Source organism: Pseudophryne corroboree, chromosome 3 (assembly GCF_028390025.1).
Source record: "Pseudophryne corroboree isolate aPseCor3 chromosome 3, aPseCor3.hap2, whole genome shotgun sequence".
Classification (NCBI taxonomy): domain Eukaryota; kingdom Metazoa; phylum Chordata; class Amphibia; order Anura; family Myobatrachidae; genus Pseudophryne; species Pseudophryne corroboree.
In genome coordinates, this window is record NC_086446.1 from 748,349,299 (window position 1) to 748,374,623 (window position 25,325).

Below are 25,325 nucleotides of genomic sequence, written 5' to 3' on the forward strand. Positions count from 1 at the left end.
CTGCTGAGCAAAGAACTGCCCGTCGCAGCCCATCAGTGTGTTACTGGGAAATCTCATTTTTAGAGAGTTCATCTACCAGGGTCCAGGACCTATCGGAGGATAGAACAACCCATAACCACCCATTGTGGTAAATCTGCACAGCAGCACAGAGTATTTCAGGAGATTGTGTGCCATCCTCGTGGGAGGTAGTGACCTATCTAAGTATACAGAGTCGGCTGCAAACCGAATTGCAAAATGCTTCAGCAAAAAATGTTGCCTTTTGCAACCTACAGTAATCGGAGCTGGTTGCATGGGTAAGTGTGTAGCTGCGGCTCCCTCCTCTTCACATACCTGGGTCTGATGCGGCTAAGGGCCGGCCGGGGCTGGGCTTCACTCAGTGACGGAACGGGGCAAGAAGGGCCCACAGGGGGGAATGCTGTTGTAAGGGCCCATGATTAAGGGTGTGGCCAGGCTCCACTGGGGCGTGGCTAGCCACCACAGAGGTTTGGCTAACCATTACAGAGTACATGTTCTGTGCCCCTTGGTAGATATATAATAAACCATACTCTTGTGAAGTATAATGTAATAATGCATAATTCAAGTGCACTAGGACAGAGTCTGGAACCTGATCCCTAGAGGAGGAGGAGGGCCCACAGGCAGTAGGGCCCACCAGTGGGTTCCCCTGTTCCCCTGTGGGCCAGACCGACCCTGGCTTCACTGCAAGAACTGAAAATACTACAGATACAGATAGCAATACACAATGGAAACACATAACAGTTACTGGTTAGATAGAGCAGATAAGAAGCAACCAAGTGTATTGGAGCATCTCAAATATGGATTGAAGCTGATACAAATAAGGAACTTTTATTAATGGAGAGTTGTTGGGTCTTTTTTTTTTTTTCCAGGGTGGTGGTGGCGGTGTGGGGGATGGGGGAAGGGGGGTGGGGAGTTCACTAACACCTGCTCAGTTTGTTTTAGAAATACAGAGTAAGTAGAGGACAAAGCGGGTGATTTGGAACCACTGGGATCTGGATGATACCGTCAATGGAGCACACAAGGTGCAGAACTGTATATATTAATAAGTGCTTGGCTACAAACACTGTATACTGCATATATACACAGAATAGCTACTGGACTGCGGCAAAAGTCACAGGCTCAGGATTCCTGTATTATAGCTAGGAAATCACTCCTGCACAGGTGACATAAATAATAAGAATTTACTTACCGATAATTCTATTTCTCGGAGTCCGTAGTGGATGCTGGGGTTCCTGAAAGGACCATGGGGAATAGCGGCTCCGCAGGAGACAGGGCACAAAAAGTAAAGCTTTTCCAGATCAGGTGGTGTGCACTGGCTCCTCCCCCTATGACCCTCCTCCAGACTCCAGTTAGGTACTGTGCCCGGACGAGCGTACACAATAAGGGAGGATTTTGAATCCCGGGTAAGACTCATACCAGCCACACCAATCACACCGTACAACTTGTGATCTAAACCCAGTTAACAGTATGATAACAGAGGAGCCTCTGAAAGATGGCTCCCTAAACAATAACCCGAATTAGTTAACAATAACTATGTACAAGTATTGCAGATAATCCGCACTTGGGATGGGCGCCCAGCATCCACTACGGACTCCGAGAAATAGAATTATCGGTAAGTAAATTCTTATTTTCTCTATCGTCCTAGTGGATGCTGGGGTTCCTGAAAGGACCACGGGGATTATACCAAAGCTCCCAAACAGGCGGGAGAGTGCGGATGACTCTGCAGCACCGAATGAGAGAACTCCAGGTCCTCTTTTGCCAGGGTATCAAATTTGTAGAATTTTACAAACGTGTTCTCCCCTGACCACGTAGCTGCTCGGCAGAGTTGTAATGCCGAGACCCCTCGGGCAGCCGCCCAAGATGAGCCCACCTTCCTTGTGGAATGGGCCTTAACAGATTTAGGCTGTGGCAGGCCTGCCACAGAATGTGCAAGTTGAATTGCGTTACAAATCCAACGAGCAATCGACTGCTTAGAAGCAGGCGCACCCAACTTGTTGGGTGCATACAGTATAAACAGCGAGTCAGATTTTCTGACTCCAGCCGTCCTTGAAATGTATATTTTTAAAGCTCTGACAACGTCCAACAACTTGGAGTCCTCCAAGTCGCTTGTAGCCGCAGGCACTACAATAGGCTGGTTCAGGTGAAACGCTGATACCACCTTAGGGAGAAAATGCGGACGCGTCCGCAGCTCTGCCCTATCCGAATGGAAAATTAAATAAGGGCTTTTATAAGATAAAGCCGCCAGTTCAGATACTCTCCTGGCGGAAGCCAGGGCCAGTAACATAGTCACTTTCCATGTGAGATATTTCAAATCCACATTTTTTAGTGGTTCAAACCAATGGGATTTGAGGAAATCTAAAACTACATTTAGATCCCACGGTGCCACCGGAGGCACCACAGGAGGCTGTATATGCAGTACTCCTTTGACAAAAGTCTGGACCTCAGGGACTGAGGCCAATTCTTTTTGGAAGAATATTGACAGGGCCGAAATTTGAACCTTAATAGATCCCAATTTGAGACCCATAGACAATCCTGATTGCAGGAAATGTAGGAAACGACCCAGTTGAAATTCCTCCGTCGGAGCACTCCGATCCTCGCACCACGCAACATATTTCCGCCAAATGCGGTGATAATGCTTCGCGGTGACTTCCTTTCTTGCCTTAATCAAGGTAGGAATGACTTCTTCTGGAATGCCTTTTCCTTTTAGGATCTGGCGTTCAACCGCCATGCCGTCAAACGCAGCCGCGGTAAGTCTCGAAAGAGACAGGGACCCTGTTGAAGCAGGTCCCTTCTCAGAGGTAGAGGCCACGGATCGTCCGTGACCATCTCTTGAAGTTCCGGTTACCAAGACCTTCTTGGCCAATCCGGAGCCACTAGTATCGTTCTTACTCCGCTTTGCCGTATGATTCTCAATACCTTTGGTATGAGAGGCAGAGGAGGAAACACATACACCGACTGGTACACCCAAGGTGTTACCAGCGCGTCCACAGCTATTGCCTGCGGATCTCTTGACCTGGCGCAATACCTGTCCAGTTTTTTGTTGAGGCGAGACGCCATCATGTCCACCATTGGTCTTTCCCAACGGTTTATTAGCATGTGGAAAACTTCTGGATGAAGTCCCCACTCTCCCGGGTGAAGATCGTGTCTGCTGAGGAAGTCTGCTTCCCAGTTGTCCACGCCCGGGATGAACACTGCTGACAGTGCTATCACGTGATTCTCCGCCCAGCGAAGGATCCTGGCAGCTTCTGCCATTGCACTCCTGCTTCTTGTGCCGCCCTGTCTGTTTACATGGGCGACTGCCGTGATGTTGTCCGACTGGATCAACACCGGTCTTCCTTGAAGCAGAGGTTCCGCCTGGCTTAGAGCATTGTAGATTGCTCTTAGTTCCAGAATGTTTATGTGAAGAGACTTTTCCAGGCTCGACCACACTCCCTGGAAGTTTCTTCCTTGTGTGACTGCTCCCCAGCCTCTCAGGCTGGCGTCCGTGGTCACCAGGATCCAATCCTGTATGCCGAATCTGCGGCCCTCCAATAGATGAGCCCTCTGCAACCACCACAGAAGAGATACCCTTGTCCTTGGAGACAGGGTTATCCGCAGGTGCATCTGAAGATGCGACCCTGACCATTTGTCCAACAGATCCCTTTGGAAAATTCTTGCATGGAATCTGCCGAATGGAATTGCTTCGTAAGAAGCCACCATTTTTCCCAGGACTCTTGTGCATTGATGTACAGACACCTTTCCTGGTTTTAGGAGGTTCCTGACCAGGTCGGATAACTCCTTGGCTTTTTCCTCGGGAAGAAAAACCTTTTTCTGAACCGTGTCCAGAATCATCCCTAGGAACAGCAGACGAGTTGTAGCTGTTCTCTGGACCTTGCCCTTATTAGGAGATCGTCCAAGTATGGGATAATTAATACGCCTTTTCTTCGAAGAAGAATCATCATCTCGGCCATTACCTTTGTAAATACCCGAGGTGCCGTGGACAAACCAAACGGCAGCGTCTGAAACTGATAGTGACAGTTTTGTACAACGAACCTGAGGTACCCCTGGTGTGAGGGGTAAATTAGAACGTGGAGATACGCATCCTTGATGTCCAAGGATACCATAAAGTCCCCTTCTTCCAGGTTCGCTATCACTGCTCTGAGTGACTCCATCTTGAACTTGAACTTCTTTATGTACAGGTTCAAGGACTTCAGATTTAGAATAGGCCTTACCGAGCCATCCGGCTTCGGTACCACAAATAGAGTGGAATAATACCCCTTCCCTTGTTGTAGAAGAGGTACCTTGACTATCACCTGCTGAGAGTACAGCTTGTGAATGGCTTCCAAAACCGTCTCCCTTTCGGAAGGGGACGTTGGTAAAGCAGACTTCAGGAAACGGCGAGGTGGATCTGTCTCTAATTCCAACCTGTACCCTTGAGATATTATCTGCAGGATCCAGGGATCTACCTGCGAGTGAGCCCACTGCGCGCTGTAATTTTTGAGACGACCGCCCACCGTCCCCGAGTCCGCTTGAGACGCCCCAGCGTCATGCTGAGGCTTTTGTAGAAGCCGGGGAGGGCTTCTGTTCCTGGGAAGGAGCTGCCTGTTGCTGTCTCTTCCCTCGACCTCTGCCTCGTGGCAGATATGAATAGCCCTTTGCTTTCTTATTTTTAAAGGAACGAAAGGGCTGCGGTTGAAAAGTCGGTGCCTTTTTCTGTTGGGGAGTGACTTGAGGTAGAAAGGTGGATTTCCCGGCTGTAGCCGTGGCCACCAAATCTGATAGACCGACTCCAAATAACTCCTCCCCTTTATACGGCAAAACTTCCATATGCCGTTTTGAATCCGCATCGCCTGTCCACTGTCGCGTCCATAAAGCTCTTCTGGCCGAAATGGACATAGCACTTACCCGTGATGCCAGTGTGCAAATATCCCTCTGTGCATCACGCATATAAAGAAATGCATCCTTTATTTGTTCTAACGACAGTAGAATATTGTCCCTGTCCAGGGTATCAATATTTTCAATCAGGGACTCTGACCAAACTACCCCAGCACTGCACATCCAGGCAGTCGCTATAGCTGGTCGTAGTATAACACCTGCATGTGTGTATATACTTTTTTGGATATTTTCCATCCTCCTATCTGATGGATCTTTAAGTGCGGCCGTCTCAGGAGAGGGTAACGCCACTTGTTTAGATAAGCGTGTTAGCGCCTTGTCCACCCTAGGAGGTGTTTCCCAGCGCTCCCTAACCTCTGGCGGGAAAGGGTATAATGCCAATAATTTCTTTGAAATTATCAGCTTTTTATCAGGGGCAACCCACGCTTCATCACACACGTCATTTAATTCTTCTGATTCAGGAAAAACTATAGGTAGTTTTTTCACACCCCACATAATACCCTGTTTAGTGGTACCTGTAGTATCAGCTAAATGTAACACCTCCTTCATTGCCAAAATCATGTAACGTGTGGCCCTACTGGAAAATACGGTTGATTCATCACCGTCACCACTGGAATCAGTGCCTGTGTCTGGGTCTGTGTCGACTGACTGAGGCAAAGGGCGTTTTACAGCCCGTGACGGTGTTTGAGGCGCCTGGACAGGCACTAATTGATTGTCCGGCCGCCTCATGTCGTCAAACGACTGCTTTAGCGAGTTGACGCTATCCCGTAATTCCACAATTAAAGGCATCCATTCTGGTGTCGACCCCCTAGGAGGTGGCATCCCCATATTTGGCAATTGCTCCGCCTCCACACCAATATCGTCCTCATACATGTCGACACACACGTACCGACACACAGCAGACACACAGGGAATGCTCTAAACGAAGACAGGACCCACTAGCCCTTTGGGGAGACAGAGGGAGAGTCTGCCAGCACACACCACAAAGCGCTATATATGACAGGGATAGCCTTATACTAAGTGCTCCCTTATAGCTGCTTATATATATCAAAATATTGCCATTAAATTTGCCCCCCCCTCTCTGTTTTACCCTGTTTCTGTAGTGCAGTGCAGGGGAGAGACCTGGGAGCCGTCCTGACCAGCGGAGCTGTGAGAGGAAATGGCGCCGTGTGCTGAGGAGATAGGCCCCGCCCCTTTTTCGGCGGGCTCGTCTCCCGCTATTTTGTGAATCCAGGCAGGGGTTAAATATCTCCATATAGCCTCTGGGGGCTATATGTGAGGTATTTTTAGCCTTTTAATAGGTTTTCATTTGCCTCCCAGGGCGCCCCCCCCCAGCGCCCTGCACCCTCAGTGACTGCGTGTGAAGTGTGCTGAGAGGAAAATGGCGCACAGCTGCAGTGCTGTGCGCTACCTTTAGAAGACTGCAGGAGTCTTCAGCCGCCGATTCTGGACCTCTTCTTACTTCAGCATCTGCAAGGGGGCCGGCGGCGCGGCTCCGGTGACCATCCAGGCTGTACCTGTGATCGTCCCTCTGGAGCTGATGTCCAGTAGCCAAGAAGCCAATCCATCCTGCACGCAGGTGAGTTCACTTCTTCTCCCCTCTGTCCCTCGTTGCAGTGATCCTGTTGCCAGCAGGAATCACTGTAAAATAAAAAACCTAAGCTAAACTTTCTCTAAGCAGCTCTTTATGAGAGCCACCTAGAATTGCACCCTTCTCGGCCGGGCACAAAAATCTAACTGGAGTCTGGAGGAGGGTCATAGGGGGAGGAGCCAGTGCACACCACCTGATCTGGAAAAGCTTTACTTTTTGTGCCCTGTCTCCTGCGGAGCCGCTATTCCCCATGGTCCTTTCAGGAACCCCAGCATCCACTAGGACGATAGAGAAAAGAACATTAAGGGCTCAGACTGCAAGCAGCATGCAGTGTACGATAATGTACAGTATAGCTACAATAATGTACAGTATAGCAACAAAAATGTACCGTATAGCTACAATAATGTACAGTATAGCTACAATAATGTACAGTATAGCTTCCCTGCTGCCCCTACTGGCACCACAGGTGCTTCTGCTGGTGAACTGGTTACACTACATCCCTGAAACTGTGCGCCTATCCTCTGATATGTATCACAACTTTATAACCCAAGTGTGTTGGTGTGTACGTTATATATCTATCTATCTCTATATACTGTATATATCTATCTCTATACACTGTATATATGGGATCAGTAGGATTTGGCAATGTATGGGATGCTGGCTGTCAGTATACAGACAGTGGCATCCCATCCATCATAATCCCGACAGCCCCCCATTCAGTCCCCTAACCCTCACCTTTTCCTTACCTAACCCTCCCTTGTGGGTGCCTGACCCTAACCCTCCTACCCCGCTGCATAACCCTAACCTTCCCCGCTAGTGCCTAACCCTAACCCTTCCCGCTATTGCCTAACCCTACCTGTTGGTGCCTAACCCTCCCCGCTAGTGCCTAACCCTAACCCTCCCCCGCTTTGTGCCTAACCCTAACCCTCCCCGCTAGTGCCTAGCCCTAACCCTCCCTCCCTTTGTGCCTAACCCCAACCCTCCCCGCTAGTGCCTAACCCTAACTCTCCCCCGCTTTGTGCCTAACCCTAACCCTCCCCGCTAGTGCCTAACTCTAACTCTCCCCCGCTTTGTGCCTAACCCTAACCCTCCCCGCTATTGCCTAACCCTAACCCTCCCCCCGCTTTGTGCCTAACCCTAACTTTCCCCGCTAATGCCTAACCCTAACTCTCCCCCGCTTTGTGCCTAACCCTAACCCTCCAGCTAGTGCCTAACCCTAACTCTCCCCCGTTTTGTGCCTAACCCTAACCCTCCCCGCTATTGCCTAACCCTAACCCTCCCCCGCTTTGTGCCTAACCCTAACCCTCCCCGCTATTGCCTAACCATAACTCTCCCCGCTTTGTGCCTAACCCTAACCCTCCCCGCTATTGCCTAACCCTACCCGTTAGTGCCTAACCCTCTCTGCTAGTGCCTAACCCTCCCCGCTAGTGCGTAACCCTAACCCTCCCCGCTAGTGCCTAGCCCTCCCCGCTAGTGCCTAACCTTAACCCTCCCCACTAGTGCCTAAACCTAACCCTCCCCGCTAGTGCATAACCCTAACCCTCCCCGCTAGTGCCTAACCCTAACCCTCCCCGCTAGTGCATAACCCTAACCCTCCCCGCTAGTGCCTAACCCTAACCCTCCCCGCTAGTGCCTAACCCTAACCTTCCCCGCTAGTGCCTAACCCAAACCCTCCCCGCTAGTGCCTAACCCTAACCCTCCCCACCAGTGCCTAACCCTTACCCTCCCCGCTAGTGCCTATCCCTCCCCACTAGTGCCTAACCCTTCCCGCTAGTGCCTAACCCTAACCCTCTCCGCTACTGCCTAACCCTAACCCTCCCCACTAGTGCCTAACCCTCCCCGCTAGTGCCTAACCCTAACCCTCCCTGCTAGTGCCTAACCCTAACCCTCCCCGCTAGTGCCTAATCCTCCCCGCTAGTGCCTAACCCTCCCCGCTATTGCCTAACCCTAACCCTCCCCGCCAGTGCCTAACCCTCCCCGCTAGTGCCTAACCCTCCCCGCTAGTGCCTAACCCTAACCCTCCCCACTAGTGCCTAAACCTAACCCTCCCCGCTAGTGCATAACCCTAACCCTCCCCGCTAGTGCCTAACCCTAACCCTCCCCGCTAGTGCATAACCCTAACCCTCCCCGCTAGTGCCTAACCCTAACCCTCCCCACTAGTGCCTAACCCTAACCCTCCCCGCTAGTGCATAACCCTAACCCTCCCCGCTAGTGCCTAACCCTAACCCTCCCCGCTAGTGCCTAACCCTAACCATCCCCGCTAGTGCATAACCCTAACCCTCCCCACTAGTGCCTAACCCTAACCCTCCCCGCTAGTGCATAACCCTAACCCTCCCCGCTAGTGCCTAACCCTAACCCTCCCCACTAGTGCCTAACCCTAACCCTCCCCGCTAGTGCATAACCCTAACCCTCCCCACTAGTGCCTAACCCTAATCCTTCCCGCTAGTGCCTAACCCTAACCCTCCCCGCTAGTGCATAACCCTAACCCTCCCCACTAGTGCCTAACCCTAACCCTCCCCGCTAGTGCCTAACACTAACCCTCCCCGCTAGTGCCTAACCCTAACCCTCCCCGCTAGTGCATAACCCTAACCCTCCCCACTAGTGCCTAACTCTAACCCTCCCCGCTAGTGCCTAACCCTAACCCTCCCCGCTAGTGCCTAACCCTAACCCTCCCCGCTATTGCCTAACCCTCCCCACTAGTGCCTAACCCTCCCCGCTAGTGCATAACCCTAACCCTCCCCGCTAGTGCCTAACCCTAACCCTCCCCGCTAGTGCCCAACCCTAACCCTCCCCGCTAGTGCCTAACCCTCCCCGCTTTGTGCCTAACCCTCCCCACTAGTGCCTAACCCTAACCCTCCCCGCTAGTGCATAACCCTAACCCTCCCCGCTAGTGCATAACCCTAACCCTCCCCGCTAGTGCATAACCCTAACCCTCCCCGCTAGTGCATAACCCTAACCCTCCCCGCTAGTGCCTAACCCTAACCCTCCCCGCTAGTGCCTAACCCTCCCCGCTTTGTGCCTAACCCTAACCCTCCCCACTAGTGCCTAACCCTAACCCTCCCCACTAGTGCATAACCCTCCCTCCCCACTAGTGCCTAACCCTAACCCTCCCCACTAGTGCCTAACCCTAACCCTCCCCACTAGTGCATAACCCTCCCTCCCCACTAGTGCCTAACCCTAACCCTCCCCGCTAGTGCCTAACCCTAACCCTCCCCGCTAGTGCCTAACCCTCCCCGCTTTGTGCCTAACCCTAACCCTCCCCGCTAGTGCCTAACCCTAACCCTCCCCGCTAGTGCCTAACCCTAATCATCCCCGCTAGTGCCTAACCCTAATCCTCCCCGCTAGTGCCTAACCCTAATCCTCACCGCTAGTGCCTAACCCTAATCCTCCCCGCTAGTGCCTAAACCTCCCTCCCCGGTTCCTAACCCTAACCTTCCCACCCCTGCTCCCTAACCCCCCCTTCTCCTGCCTAAACCTAACCCCCTCTCACCCACCCCTGTGGCAGGACGCCAGCATGTACCGTTGTGAGGACGATTGGGATGCCGGCTGTCGGTAATGTGATGCCGGCATCCCGAGAGGTGTTGATATGTAAACGCCGGCATTGCGTCCTCCTTCGGGAATCCGGCGTCGGTATATTGACCGAAGCTGATGTGTAATGGCAGAGTCTGAAGTGTAATAATATAGGCTAATGTGTAGCAGCAGAGACTGATGTGTAATAGTAGAGCTGATGCGTAGCAGTAGAGGCTGACGTGTAATGGTAGAGGCTGATGTGTAGCAGTAGAGGTTGATGTGTGTAGGTAGAGGCTGATGTATAGCGGTAGAGGCTGATGTATAGCGGTAGAGGCTGGTGTGTAATGGCAGACGCTGATGTGTAGCAGTAGAGGCTGACATGTAGCAGTAAGTAGAGACTGACATGTAACGGTAGAGGCTGATGTGTAGCGGTAGAGGCTGATGTATAATGGCAGAGGCTGATGTGTAGCAATAGAGGCTGATGTGTAACAATAGAGGCTGACATGTAGCAGTAGAGGCTGACGTGTAACGGTAGAGGCTGATGTGTAATGGCAGAGGCTGAAGTGTAATAATATAGGCTAATGTGTAGCAGCAGAGACTGATGTGTAATAGTAGAGCTGACGCGTAGCAGTAGAGGCTGACGTGTAATGGTAGAGGCTGATGTGTAGCAGTAGAGGTTGATGTGTGTAGGTAGAGGCTGATGTATAGCGGTAGAGGCTGGTGTGTGATGGCAGACGCCGATGTGTAGCAGTAGAGGCTGACATGTAGCAGTAAGTAGAGGCTGACATGTAACGGTAGAGGCTGATGTGTAGCGGTAGAGGCTGATGTATAATGGCAGAGGCTGATGTGTAGTAATAGAGGCTGATGTGTAGCAGTAGAGGCTGATGTGTAGCAGTAGAGGCTGATGTGTAATGGCAGAGCCTGAAGTGTAATGATAGAGGCTGACGTGTAGCGGTAGAGGCTGATGTATAATGGCAGAGGCTGAAGTGTAATGTTAGAGGCTGATGTGTAGCAGCAGAGGCTAATGTGTAATAGTAGAGGCTAACATGTAGCAGTAGAGGCTGAAATGTAATGGTAGAGGCTGATGTGTGTAGATAGAGGCTGATGTATAGCGGTAGAGGCTGATGTATAGCGGTACTGTGCTGACATGTAGCGGTAGAGGCTGACGTGTAATGGTAGAGGTTGATGTGTAGCAGTAGAGGCTGATGTGTAGCGGTAGAGGCTGACGTGTAACAGCAGATCCTGATGTGTACTGGCAGAGGCTGAAATATAATGGTAGAGGCTGATGTGTAGTAGTAGAGGCTGATGTGTAATGGCAGAGGCTGATTTGTGTCGGTAGAGGCTGATGTGTAGCGCTGGAGGCTGATGTGTAGCATTAGAGGCTGATGTGTTGCAGTAGAGGCTGGTGTGTAATGGCAGAGGCTGGCATGTAGCGGTAGAGCATGATGTGTAGCAGCAGCGGCTGATGTGTAACAGAAGAGGCTGACATGTAGCAGTAGAGGCTGATGTGTAGCAGAAGAGGCTGGTGTGTAATGGTAGAGCTGATGTGCAATGGTAGAGGCTGATGTGTAATGGTAAAGGCTGATGTGTAGCATTGGAGGCTGATGTGTAGTGGTAGACACTGATGTGTAATGCCTTCACCACCACCACAGGATAACAGTATAGAATGAGTATAGAATGATAGCTCATATTCCATTCTCTATTAGAGGAGGTAACCGATCTTTAAAATTACACCAACGTGACACAAAGTGGATAATCAGACTCAATACCTTTGTTCCCATGGGAATGAGCGATCGCCTAGGGCTGAAGTGGTTTATGTAATCTATGTGTGAGTTTCCTCATGTTTTTCACCTTTTGGCAATCTTAGAATACTGAAACCCCATACCGTATGTTATCTAGTGCTTTTTCTATAGGACGAAAGCAATGGCAAATAATATATGTAAAGCGTATTAGTGTCATGAGCAATGAGTTGGTTATATCTCATGTAGTGGGTATATTGTCCCCATATTGCTATCCTATTTGGTACATACAGTATCCTGCTGTTATATTTTAATGTGCATGGTGCCTATATATGGTATGACTATGGAGTCATTCCGAGTTGATCGCTCGCTAGCTACTTTTTGCAGCCGTGCGAACGCATAGTCGCCGCCCACTGGGGAGTGTATATTTACTGTGCAAGGGTGCGATCGCATGTGCAGCCGAGAGATGCAAATACAATTTGTGCAGTTTCTCAGTTGCCCAGGACGTACTCAGCCGCTGCGATCACTTCAGCCTGTCCAGTCCCGGAACTGACGTCAGACACCCGCCCTGCAAACGCTTGGACACGCCTGCATTTTTCCAAACACTCCCAGAAAACGGTCAGTTGCCACCCACAAACGCCTTCTTCCTGTCAATCTCCTTGCGATCGCCCGTGTGAACGGATTCGTCGTAGAATCCATCGCTGTGCAATGACCAGCTTTGCACTTGTACGATGCGCCTGCGCAGTGCGTTGCATACGCATGCGCAGTTCTGACCTGATTGAAAAACGGCAGCATGCGATCAGGTTGGAATGACCCCCTATGTTCATTAATATGTTGTTCTAAGTAATTAGATGTGTAGTACCTGGTGGCCGCATATACTGTATATATTATATCATATGTATATGCTGTTGTGCTATTGTTTATAGCATTGGTATGGTAACGGGTACATACTATACATGTGGGTCAATGTGATGCACAACATGATATCACAGTAATAGGTGGAAGGTCACGTTACCGGCAGTTGGCGTCCATGTGGTGGGGGACACTTTTCACATACTGTGTCCTGATGAAAGTGCCATTAATAAAGTGTCACTGAAACATTGACAACTTTGATGTTGTTGCAGTGTTTACTGTGCCAGGAGTGCTGCATCTCTGAGGGGTATACTGCTATTGGCATGCGGGCACCCGGTTCAGTTATTTCCATACAGGGCAACACAGATGTTCTGAGTTTTATATATATACACAATATACACAATTTTAGGCAGGTGTGGAAAAATGCTACAAAGTAAGAATGCTTTCAGAAATAAAAATGTTAATACCTGTAGTTTATTTTTTATCAATTAGCAAAATGCAAAGTGAATGAACAGAAGAGAAATCTAAATCAAAGCAGTATTTGGTGTGACCATCCACTGCCTTCAAAACTGCATCAATTCTTCTAGGAACACTTGCACACAGTCAGGGATTTTGTGGGATTATAGTCTAATAGTCAGGTGCATGATTAACCAACCATACCAAACAGGTGATAATGATCATCATTCTCATATGTACTGTACTGTAGGTTGAAACACAGTCATTAACTAGAACAGAAAGAGCTGTGTAGGAGGCTTAAAACTTGGTCCACACCTGCCTAAAACTTCTGCACAGAACTGTATATACACACACACACACACACACACACACACACACACACGTCGGAAAAAGGGGGGAGCATGCCGCCCCCCCCCCCCCAAATGAGCTGGAGGCGCAGGTACGGGTTAGGGGGAGCGATTACCCCCGGATTCCAGCAGGCGACTCCTCCTGTAAAATCAATGTGCTGCCGCTTCCTGCTATGCCCCATTTCCTTCTAGCCGACTCTTCACTGATGCATTACTGGGAGGGAGGCGTGGCCAAGCTGAGCCTGCTGGGATATCCCCGCCTCCTCCTAGTAATGCATCAGTGAAGAGCCAGCTAGGAGGACAATGGGGCATAGCAGGCAGCTGCAGCACATTGATTTTACAGCAGGAGTCACCCGGAGGTAAGCGCCGCTCACTCTCACTGGGGGGGGTGAGAGTGCCAAAATTTCATTTTTACTAGCCCCCCCCAACCTCAAAACATTCCAGCGCCCCTGCACACACACCTCCCAACATGACCCTCTCCAGGAGGGACTCAATGCTCTGTTCCTGGACATTCCTCTTAATTTATGATTGCCAACACCTGGGCTGAACAGGTTAGTGGATAAGAAAAGTGTTACAGCACAGGTGATGGCAATCAAAGTAAGAGGGAAGTCCAGGAACAGAGCATTGTGTCCCTCCTGGATAGCAATCACAATAAAGCACTCTACATTTTGATATAATATTCTCATATATGAGTGTCATAGGGGGAGATGTATAAAAGCATGGAGAGGTCAACTGGAGAGAGATAAAGTATCAACCAATCAGCCCCTGCCACAGCCTGTGAAATGATAGAAGCTGATTGGTTGGCAATATATTTATCTTTACTTTATCTCTCTCCGAGGTTTAATACATCTCCATAGCAATACAGTGTAAATCTGTGTACACTTTACCCGTTACCGTAATTCTGTTAAGAAAATTGAAAAAAGTTAATTTAGAACTAAGATGTCATTCACACCCTAATGCTATATAATATACGTTATAGAAAGTAGCGCTAATTGTGCTGTTAGAGTAACACATTATGGTATTATTGTACAAAGGTTTTAAAGAATCAAATATGTTGAAAATTAAATGTAACAAAATATTAACAAACTTAATTAGACATAAAGTTATATTACGTATTTATACAGTATATATTTTGTCCCTCGACGTGGTAAGAGTTAATATCTAGTTCTATGTCACCATTTACAATGAGTAAAGTGCCACATCAGCGGGTGACTGAAAGCTACAGAAAAACATGCATCAGATAATATGGAACAGAAATGATTGAGTGGAAATGTCTGACGGAGGAACTTAATTCAGTATCATTCGTCACCATGTAACTATCTTGTAATCTGAGGATATTGTACGCACAGCAGATGATATTGTCATTTCAATTTAATATATATATTTTCATATGACTAATGCTCTGGTTTTACTATTCCAGATATATCATTTGTGGCAGCCAGCTATATCAAATATTAAGTACTACTTATTTAAATCTCAGAATCTTATTTATATCTCGTATTCAAATCTCGTGTTCTGTTAGATGGAGATACATTTAATGTTCTGCGTCTATCCATAATTAGCCAAGACCAAGTGCACTCGGCAACTATCACTAATTGCAAACAGGAAATGTCATTTAACTCTACTACAAATTCATACCCTCCAACATGACCCGCCCCACTAGGTACAAAATGCTCTGTTTCTGGACTTCCCTCTTAATTTATTATTGCCATCACCTGTGAAGAAACAGCTTTTTTATCATTTAACTAGTTCAACACAGGTGATGGAAATCATAAATTAAGAGGGAAGTCCAGAAACAGAGCATTTTGTACCTAGTGGGGCGGGTCATGTTGGAGGGTCTGCAAATTTATACAAAGACTTCTGCAATTACTTTGTATAGACTGCAGATACTTCCTCACATCTCATGTGCTGCACCGACCTAAAGGAATTCTTTCACATTGCACCTAACACCCAGAGTTTCCACAATCCTTGCAAACACATTTTATGGATTGGAGAAGGCTCCATTATCAATATGCCACACGGCACTACACTGCATAATGGCATGCACCACACCCGAACCCAGTCTAGCACTTGCTGAAATAGGGGGTAATTCAGAGTGGATCGCAGCAGCAAATTTGTTAGCACTTGGGAAAACCATGGCCCTCATTCCGAGTTGTTCGCTCGCAAGCTGCTTTTAGCAGCATTGCACACGCTAAGCCGCCGCCTACTGGGAGTGAATCTTAGCATAGTAAAATTACGAACGAAAGATTCACAATATTGCGAAAAGACTTCTCTGTGCAGTTTCTGAGTAGCTCGAGACTTACTCTGCCAGTGCGATCAGTTCAGTCAGTTTCGTTCCTGGTTTGACGTCACAAACACACCCAGCGTTCGCACAGACACTCCTCCGTTTCTCCAGCCACTCCCGCGTTTTTCCCAGAAACGGTAGCGTTTTTTCAAACACTCCCATAAAACGGCCTGTATCCGCCCAGAAACACCCACTTCCTGTCAATCACACTACGATCACCAGAACGATGAAAAAACCTCGTAATGCCATGAGTAAAATACCTAACTGCATAGCAAATTTACTTGGCGCAGTCGCAGTGCGAACATTGCGCATGCGCAGTTAGCGGAAAATCGCTGCGATGCGAAGAAAATTACAGAGGGAACAACTCGGAATGACCACCCATGTGCACTGCAGGGGAGGGGCAGATAGAACATGTGCAGAGAGAGTTAGATTTGGGTGGGGTGTGTTCAAACTGAAATCTAAATTGCAGTGTAAAAATAAAGCAGCCAGTATTTACCCTGCACAGAAACAAAATAACCCACCCAAATCTAACTCTCTCTGCAATTACCCTCATAGTTATCAGCTGCGGAAAATGTAGCAGTTTTTATAAATGCATTCAGCAATGTTTCCAATTAGATTTGTTATAGGCCCTACACACTGGCCGATATTCCTCAAAGATATGAACAATCTCGTTCATTATTGAACAAGCTAACGTTCATATCTTTGAGTGTGGAGTCACCAGCGATGAATGATACACGGCCCCGCACTCTTTCATCGCTGGTGCCCCGTCGGCTGTGCATGCACGATATCGTCCATATTTGCCTGCACTTCAATGGAGCCGGGTGACGGGGGGAGTGAAGAAACTTCACTCACCCCGTCACTGCCCCCCCGCGCCGTCGCCCGTCGCCCGTATCCACCGTCGGGCAGCTCGGCGGCGGATCTTTATATGTGTAAGGCCCTTTAGAAATAAAAAAAATCAAAATGAAAAAAACTGACCTCAGCTATAGGGGTTAATTTTATTTGCTGCCAGTCCCCGCTGTGTGCTGCAACCACCTAGAAATGCCACATAAACAGCACATCAACCCTCCCCTATGATGTTCTGATCTCGCAGATATCTGTACAGCACTATAACGCAAATCTCAGAGTTCGGTGCTACCGTAAGTGTGGCACCTGTAATTTGCAAGATGCCTAGAAAGCTGCTACATGTTCCATCATTGGCAGGTGCTCAGCATCTCCTTGCTTCAGATTGCCATGCCCCCTCACTGTGACATCACGCCACATGTTCAGGGGGTGGGGCAGACACTAGGGGGCGCAGTTATCAAACAATATTTGCGGCTATTTCCTTGAAAACACAACAGTTTTTGTGGGTTAGCTGCAAATATTTAATATCACCTGAATGTAATATCCAATACCTGCTGTGATCCCTCCATTTCCGTCTGCAGCCGCATCCCGAAGCATTCCGCAGATCGACCTCCACAGACCCCCACAGCTACCGTCATCAGTGCGTGGGCTACACATCGCAAACTCATCCCGGCAGAGGGATCCCCCAGATCCCTCCCCGGAAATGGCCTCTCTGCATGTGCGTTCAGCGGAACTTCAAATGTGTAGTAGCCCGCTTCCACACTGAGCACATTGCAGGAACGGGGTCCTTTTGAAGCCTGTGTCCCTGCGGGAACTCATTGATACATTGGCCCGGCACAATCGCATATTGCAATGTTATCCTGGGCACTAATATTGCGCCCAGATTGCATTGAATTTGATTAATGATAAATGGGCATCTAAAACAGGGTACACATTGCCTGCGCACCTGTGCCTGTGTGATACACCTGGCTTTACTGAACTAATGGGCAGCATTCTTGTGAATATTAGTCTAATGTAATGTACTGCACACATATTCTTAGGGCCTAATTCAGACCTGATCGCAGCAGCAAAATTGTTCTCTAATGGGCAAAACCATGGTGGTCATTCCGAGTTGTTCGCTCGTTGCCATTTTTCGCAACGGAGCGATTAGGTGGAAAATGCTCATGCGCATGGTATGCAGCGCGCATGCGTTAACTAATTTAACACAAAACTTTGGAGATTTGCACAAGCTCGAGCAACGTTTTTTCATCGCTCGAGTGATCGTAGTGTGATCGACAGGAAGTGAGTGTTTCTGGGCGGAAACTGGCCGTTTTCAGGGAGTGTGCTAAAAAACGTAGGCGTGCCAGGTAAAAACGCAGGAGTAGCTGGAGAAACGAGGGAGTGGCTGGCCAAACGCAGGGCGTGTTTGTGACGTCAAACCAGGAACTAAACGGACTGAGCTGATCACAGTCTAGGAGTAGGTCCGGAGCTACTCAGAAACTGCAAGGAATTATTTAGTAGCAGTTCTGCTAATCTTTCGTTCGCACTTCTGCTAAGATAAGATACACTCCCAGAGGGCGGCGGCCTAGTGTGTGCAATGATGCTAAAAGCAGCTAGCGAGCGAACAACTCGGAATGACCACCCATGTGCACTGCAGGTGTGGCGGATGTAACATGTGCAGAGAGAGTTAGATTTGGGTGGGTTATATTGTTTCTGTGCAGGGTAAATACTGGCTGCTTTATTTTTACACTGCAATTTAGATTTCAGTTTGAACACACCCCACCCAAATCTAAAACTCTCTTGACATGTTATATCTGCTCCACCTGCAGTACACATGGTTTTGCCCATTACAGAACAATTTTGCTGCTGCGATCAGGTCTGAATTAGGCCCAAAGTTTCAGTCTTCCCGACAAGGCTCTGCATTTGCTATAGACTCCCTGTTTGCGCTGCCTGCTTTGTACAGTAATGGAGAATATTTTGTTGCTGTATATAATAAAAGCTCACACTCTGTATTTAGTAGAGGTAATGTTAAATATACTTTTTGTTTACTAACAATGTAGCGATTGATGTATACAGTCTGACACCGTCTGTGGTAACGTTGGTATGGAGCGTTACTTCTAAACCAGAACATGCACTTAGCCTACAATAAACAACTCCCATAAAGTTACCGGAACACATATGCTGGGGGACAGGAGCTGCTCTTGCCTCTTTGATATTTCAACAAACAAGGAGTCAGAGGTAGAAGTGCGCTGTATTTACTCCGTGCTAGCGCCAAGTCAGGGGACCCCCAACACACATAGGCAAATGCAGGGGGAGGTTTCCGGTTGCACGGAAACCCCCCTCCTCTTGGCAAGTGGCTCAAATTATGACAATAATAGCAATAGTATATAATATGATTACTAGAGATGCCACCACCACATCATGCAATTTAAAGGACAGAGCAGAGCTGCTGCACATGGCCAGTGGTAGCAGCTTCTTCTACCAAGTTTTCTGTGTGTGTGGATCCTGAGGTGTCCCCAATCAGTGCTCTGGACTAGAGAGTAGCTACCATGAAGAAGAGACAGGAGCCTTACCATGAGGTGGGAGAATGTGTTCTTAGAAAATACAGTTCTGTCTCCTACTGGTTCTATTATGTTTGTATATGTATTATGGAATGTTTAACCTTCCATAGTGTTAAATATTAATACTGTATGCTATCCAGTATCCAGTGTATAAATGGACCAATGTTTACATTAATGTCCAGAGTTATTACTAGGTTCTTCTGCTACTCCCACACTTGCTCCAATGTTCCGCAGAGTTGGAGATTGTGGACTGCATTTGGAAACCCCCCTCTAGAAACCCTGCATTTGCCACTGAACACACCACGCTGCTTTCCGTTCTAAACACTGTGATATCTGCTCAACTCTTATTATTATCCTTTATTTATATGGCGCCACAAGGGATCCGCAGCACCCATTACACAGTACATCTTACAAAACCTATGAATCAGTGGGTGGCAGATGTACATCAATTATATATAAATGCATATTGCACACACTGCTGATTCCCGTGCTAGCCGGGCACCAAACATGTCCCTAAAACATTGTATCACTGGCTCCAAGTCAAGAACCCGAGAAGAAGTAATGGCTCAATAGTGATCAAATAATTACGATTGATACAAATCACGGGAATGTCTTGAAATGTAATCTGGCGCATTATTGCATTAAAAGTCACAACTATTTGTGTTGAGCGGCATTTTGTGGTCTACCACAACTCTTATAAACTTTGTATTGCACGTCTTTGTAACGACCAACCTTCTAGTGCCTCGGAGTCCAAGGTCTCTCCCAACCTCTGTAGGAGCTTCGCCCGCGCTGCGTTCTTCTTGTGCTTCTTGCCTTCGTAGTGTTGCTGAGCCATCATTGGGTTGTTAAACCAGGCTCGGCAGAGGTCGCAGAATTTCCGGGACTCGCTTCCAATGTGGATGCTCCACAAAGTGTCGTCTTCATCTTGAAGTGTGTCCTCTGTGGGATCTGGCGTCTCCTGTGCAGGTTCTACAAGAAGAAGGCATAGCAGCGAGATTTAGTGTATGCTCTATCATTCCAATGCGTGGCTCCTGTGAAAGGTAATCTGATTATTTCCATTAACACTCATACAATGTTTCCGTTTTAATTATGCATCACTATAAATGATAACAGATTGCTGCTGGTCAAATGAGAAGGCACCGAATGCGGGGGTGGTATACTAGATCTACAGGTGTTAGGGCCCAGATTTATCAAGCCTGGGAGAGTGATAAATAGCACGGTGGTAAAGTAGCAGCCAACCAGCTCCTAACTGCCACATTACAGGCTGTGTTTGAAAAATGACAGTTGGGAGCTGACTGGTTGGTGCTTTATCACCGTGCAATTTATCATTCTCCAAGGCTTGATAAATCTGGGTCTAGGTCTACAGTCATTAGGTCGACCCAATATGGTCAACATACACAAAGTAGACATTGCCAAAAGGTTGACATGGACAAAAACTTGACAGGGTCAAACGGTCGACACATTTTTATTTTATTTTTAAATTGCATTTTTGGGGTTAGTGTGGATAGTTCTTCCATCTGGGACCACCATGTGTCTGCCATATGTGCGTCGACCGTTGACCATTTGAACCTGTCGACCTTTTATGCCTGTTTACCTTTTCCAGAGTTGACCTTTCATATGTCAAACTTGTGTCCGTATCAACCTTTTGTCAATGGTGACCCAATGCACGTCGATCATATGGCATTGACCTATTGACTGTTGACCATGACATTGTAGATCTATAATCGAGGAGCCCAGTGAATGCATGTAGTTGCTGGACTGAGGGTGAGTGGAAAATGCCTCTGTCTTTGTAGCAAAAACTCCTTTGGACTGGAGTACTGTGGTCAGGCTGAATACTGACCACACAACTCACCTCCTGCTGCAACATTAACTCTGTCATGAACTCTGCAAGAAGAGGTTTCAAACCTTCTGAAGATGGCAGGTGGAGACATTCCCCATAGTACCAATCAGCTTCTAGCTATCATTTTATAGAATGTACTTGATAAATGCAAGAAGCTGATTGGTTTATATGAGCCTCTTCTCACTTGTCCTTCTTAGAAGGTACGATACATCCCCTCTGATACATCTGATATAACAACTTACTGCAGCATCATCTCACCCATTCTGTACCTTTTGCTCTTCTGTTTGTTAAGTCTGGTTTCCTTAACCGTAATTTTTTTTCTAACACACAACATCACGTGACTGTAATTGATTGCCCATTACCCACTGAAATACATCTGTGTAGAGATCTGCAGATGTGGGGCAGTGAGAGAGGAAGATCAGTCTTGTTACAGCATTATGGACGGATGGAAGTGGGTAAGGGAAGAGCAAAATAGGAGGAAGATACGGCAGAAGGTGACAATAAGGATAGACCTGTTACTGGGCAACACAACAAGATTATTACCCATACCATGACGCATGAATCCAAGAACCCCCTAGGGGCATTTGTACAAGAAGTCACAGAGTATGGTATTATATTCTAGATGATAGTTATTAAGGGCAGAAACACTGGCAGGGAAATGCAAGTACACTTGGAGATGCCGGACCACTTAAAAATGCAGGAAATGAGTTCCAAGAAGTCACTATAGCAGGAACAGATTAAGTGGGACATTTACTAAGCAGTGATAAGAGCGGAGAAGTGAGCCAGTGGAGAAGTTGCCCCATCAACCAATCAGCAGCTCTGTATCATTTTGTAGTATGCAAATTATAATGTTACTTCACTGCTGATGGGTTGCCATGGTCAACTTCTCCACTGGCTCACGTCTCCGCTCTTATCACTGCTTAGTAAATATCCCCCTAAGTCTTGGAGATATTAATAAATCAGGAATAATTCACAGCAGTCACAATGACAGAAGCAGATATAGGGCCTGATTCAGACAAGGTCGTTGCAGCAGCAGCGAATGCAGGCTGAAGGCTAGTGAAGTGTGCGCACGCGCAGCAGCCGCACTGCATGTGCGCACACAGAGGCGGTCGCTGGGTGTGTCGGCGATGTTGCGGCGGCGTTTGGGGATTGCGGACCGGACCACGCAGGCATGTCCAGACCGTTTACAGGATGGGCTGCGGCGGCTAAATGACGCCACACGCAGCTGCTGCGACCCTAAACATGGCGGGTAGCCGCCTGCCTTCGCAGCTAGGCTGTGTAGGCAGAGAGCTACTCGTCAGGTGCTTTAAAAAAATCTTTGTGTTACACTGTGGAACTGCCACAGTTTTGCTGTTGGGGCATGCGTGCAGGGCATGCTGGGATGTTTAGTGCCACAGAATCCGGAGAGCCACGCATTGCCTACAATTACCATAGATGATCTCCGTTATGGTCGGGACACTTTATGGCGGGAAGGGAGAAAGAGATGCATTCCATCCTCCCACAGCCCTTTTCATGGCTTCACTGTTGCAGGGCCCTGCAATGGGCCCCAGGGCATTCCTGGTTTATCTCGCCACGGCACAGTTTGTATCGGTGGTAGTTATACCACAAACTGATGACATACCTGCAGATACTTGTCAATGGTATAAACCTCTGCATGGCATACTAGCCAAAGGTTCACATTACAGATGGAAAATGGTTGATAAGATTGTGAGATTTGAAGCTAACCCCTTCGACTCTGAAGAACAGGCCACTTGGTAGCACTAGTGGAAAATATTTCCTAGTAAATACACTGCTCAAAAAAAATAAAGGGAGCACTAAAATAACACATCCTAGATCTGAATGAATGAAATATTCTTATTAAATACTTTGTTCTTTACATAGTTAAATGTGCTGCCAACAAAATCACACAAAAATTATCAATGGAGATCAAATGTATTAACCCATGGAGGTCTGGATTTGGAGTCACACTCAAAATTAAAGTGGAAAAACACACTACAGGCTGATCCAACTTTGATGTAATGTCCTTAAAACAAGTCAAAATGAGGCTCAGTAGTGTGTGTGGCCTCCACGTGCCTGTATGACCTCCCTACAATGCCTGGGCATGCTCCTGATGAGGTGGTGGATGGTCTCCTGAGGGATCTCCTCCCAGACCTGGACTAAAGCATCCGCCAACTCCTGGACAGTCTGTGGTGGATGGAGCGAGACATGATGTCCCAGATGTGCTCAATTGGATTCAGGTCTGGGGAACGGGCGGGCCAGTCCATAGCATCAATGCCTTCGTCTTGCAGGAACTGCTGACACACTCCAGCCACATGAGGTCTAGCATTGTCTTGCATTAGGAGGAACCCAGGGCCAACCGCACCAGCATATGGTCTCACAAGGGGTCTGAGGATCTCATCTCGGTACCTAATGGCAGACAGGCTACCTCTGGCGAGCACATGGAGGGCTGTGCGGCCCCCCCAAAGAAATGCCACCCCACAATATTACTGACCCACTGCTAAACCGGTCATGCTGGAGGATGTTGCAGGCAGCAGAACGTTCTCCTTGGCATCTCCAGACTCTGTCACGTCTGTCACATGTGCTCAGTGAGAACCTGCTTTCATCTGTTAAGAGCACAGGGCGCCAGTGGCGGATTTGCCAATCTTGGTGTTCAAATGCCAAACGTCCTGCACGGTGTTGGGCTGTAAGCACAACCCCCACCTGTGGACGTCGGGCCCTCACACCACCCTCATGGAGTCTGTTTCTGATCGTTTGAGTAGACACATGCACATTTGTGGCTTGCTGAAGGTCATTTTGCAGGGCTCTGGCAGTGCTCCTCCTGTTCCTCCTTGCACAAAGGCGGAGGTAGCGGTCCTGCTGCTGGGTTGTTGCCCTCCTACGGCCTCCTCCGTGTCTCCTGATGTACTGGCCTGTCTCCTGGTAGCGCCTCCATGCTCTGGACACTACGCTGACAGACACAGCAAACCTTCTTGCCACAGCTCGCATTGATGTGCCATCCTGGATGAGCTGCACTACCTGAGCCACTTGTGTGGGTTGTAGACTCCGTCTCATGCTACCACTAGAGTGAAAGCACCGCCAGCTTTCAAAAGTGACCAAAACATCAGCCAGAAAGTATAGGAGCTGAGAAGTGGTCTGTGGTCACCACCTGCAGAACAACTCCTTTATTGGGGGTGTCTTGCTAATTGCCTATAATTTCCACCTGTTGTCTATTCCATCTGCACAACAGCATGTGAAATTGATTGTCAATCAGTGTTGCTTCCTAAGTGGACAGTTTGATTTCACAGAAGTGTAATTGACTTGGAGTTACATTGTGTTGTTTAAGTGTTCCCTTTATTTTTTTGAGCAGTATATATCTTGGACTCGTAACCATTTATCTTTATGAGGAATTACTCACTCTCTTTTCAGAAAGATTCCTAGATAAATGTGTTATTTATAGGCCTGGGCCTGGAAATCTTAGAATACCTCTCATCTCGAGTTCAGAGATTTCCATTAAGTAAATCTCTTTCATCTGAATCTCGCAGGATAGTCTGGATTATTTATGATTTGGTTCCTAGTCACAAACCTGGAATATGAAGTTGCTGAGACCTGCAGGCACTCACAGCCCTTCAGAACACTGACTGACTGCAGCCAAAGTGCCGCTTTCCCCCAGTAAGGAAATCCCCAGCTGTCTTCAGTACCTTTATGGCTTTAATATATCATATCTTATTTCTTTTGCTACAGCTGCAGTACTTTCTGTATTGGAACTATAAGTAACAGTTCCTCTAGTGATTTAGGTAATAACTTATCTCACTAAAAAGTAGATGTAGCTGAACTCTTACTAAAGTTATCTACAGTAGTTAGCTACTTGCAGACAAAAGGGGTGCAGTGAGGGGTGGGTACAAAGTTTGTTTGGGGTACCGACCTTGCCAAAGAGGAATAGCACCTTTAATGTTTGCAGTTCATTGCACACCTCTGTTCACAGATTCTGGGGTCTATTCATGAAGCAGTGAAAAGAGTGGAGAAGTTGCCCATGGCAACCAATCAGCTGCTCAGTACAATTGTATAGTATGCAAATTATAAATGTTACTACAATGCTAATTGGTTACCATGGGCAACTTCTCCACTGGCTCACTTCTCCACACTTTTCACTGCTTCATGAATAGACCCCTGAGTCTGTCACTGCGTGGACAGCCTGTAAAATATCTAGTAACTGTTGAATTGTCTGACGGTCTTTTCCATTGGTAAAATGCAAACTGTGGCAACTGACTCAAGACGCTCATGGGGGTAAATTTACTAAGATAGGAGTTCTATTCAAGATGGGATGTTGCCCATAGCAACCAATCAGATTCCAGGTATTATATTCTAGAAGGTGCTAGATAAATGAGAAGTAGAGTCTGATTGGTTGCTATAGGCAACATCCCATCTTAAATAGAACTCTCATCTTAGTAAATTTACCCCCT

General features: G+C 47.8%; 1 protein-coding gene across 2 annotated transcripts in view; it reads right to left on the minus strand.

Moving 5' to 3' along the window:
• Positions 1-25,325, minus strand: part of ZMAT4 (zinc finger matrin-type 4) — a 759,632-nt gene that overhangs the window by 297,546 nt on the left and 436,761 nt on the right. For both annotated transcript variants that reach the window (XM_063962320.1, XM_063962321.1), the window contains exon 5: positions 19,779-20,015. In XM_063962320.1, coding sequence (XP_063818390.1) covers positions 19,779-20,015 — 237 coding nt within the window. The remainder of the gene's footprint in view (positions 1-19,778; positions 20,016-25,325) is intronic.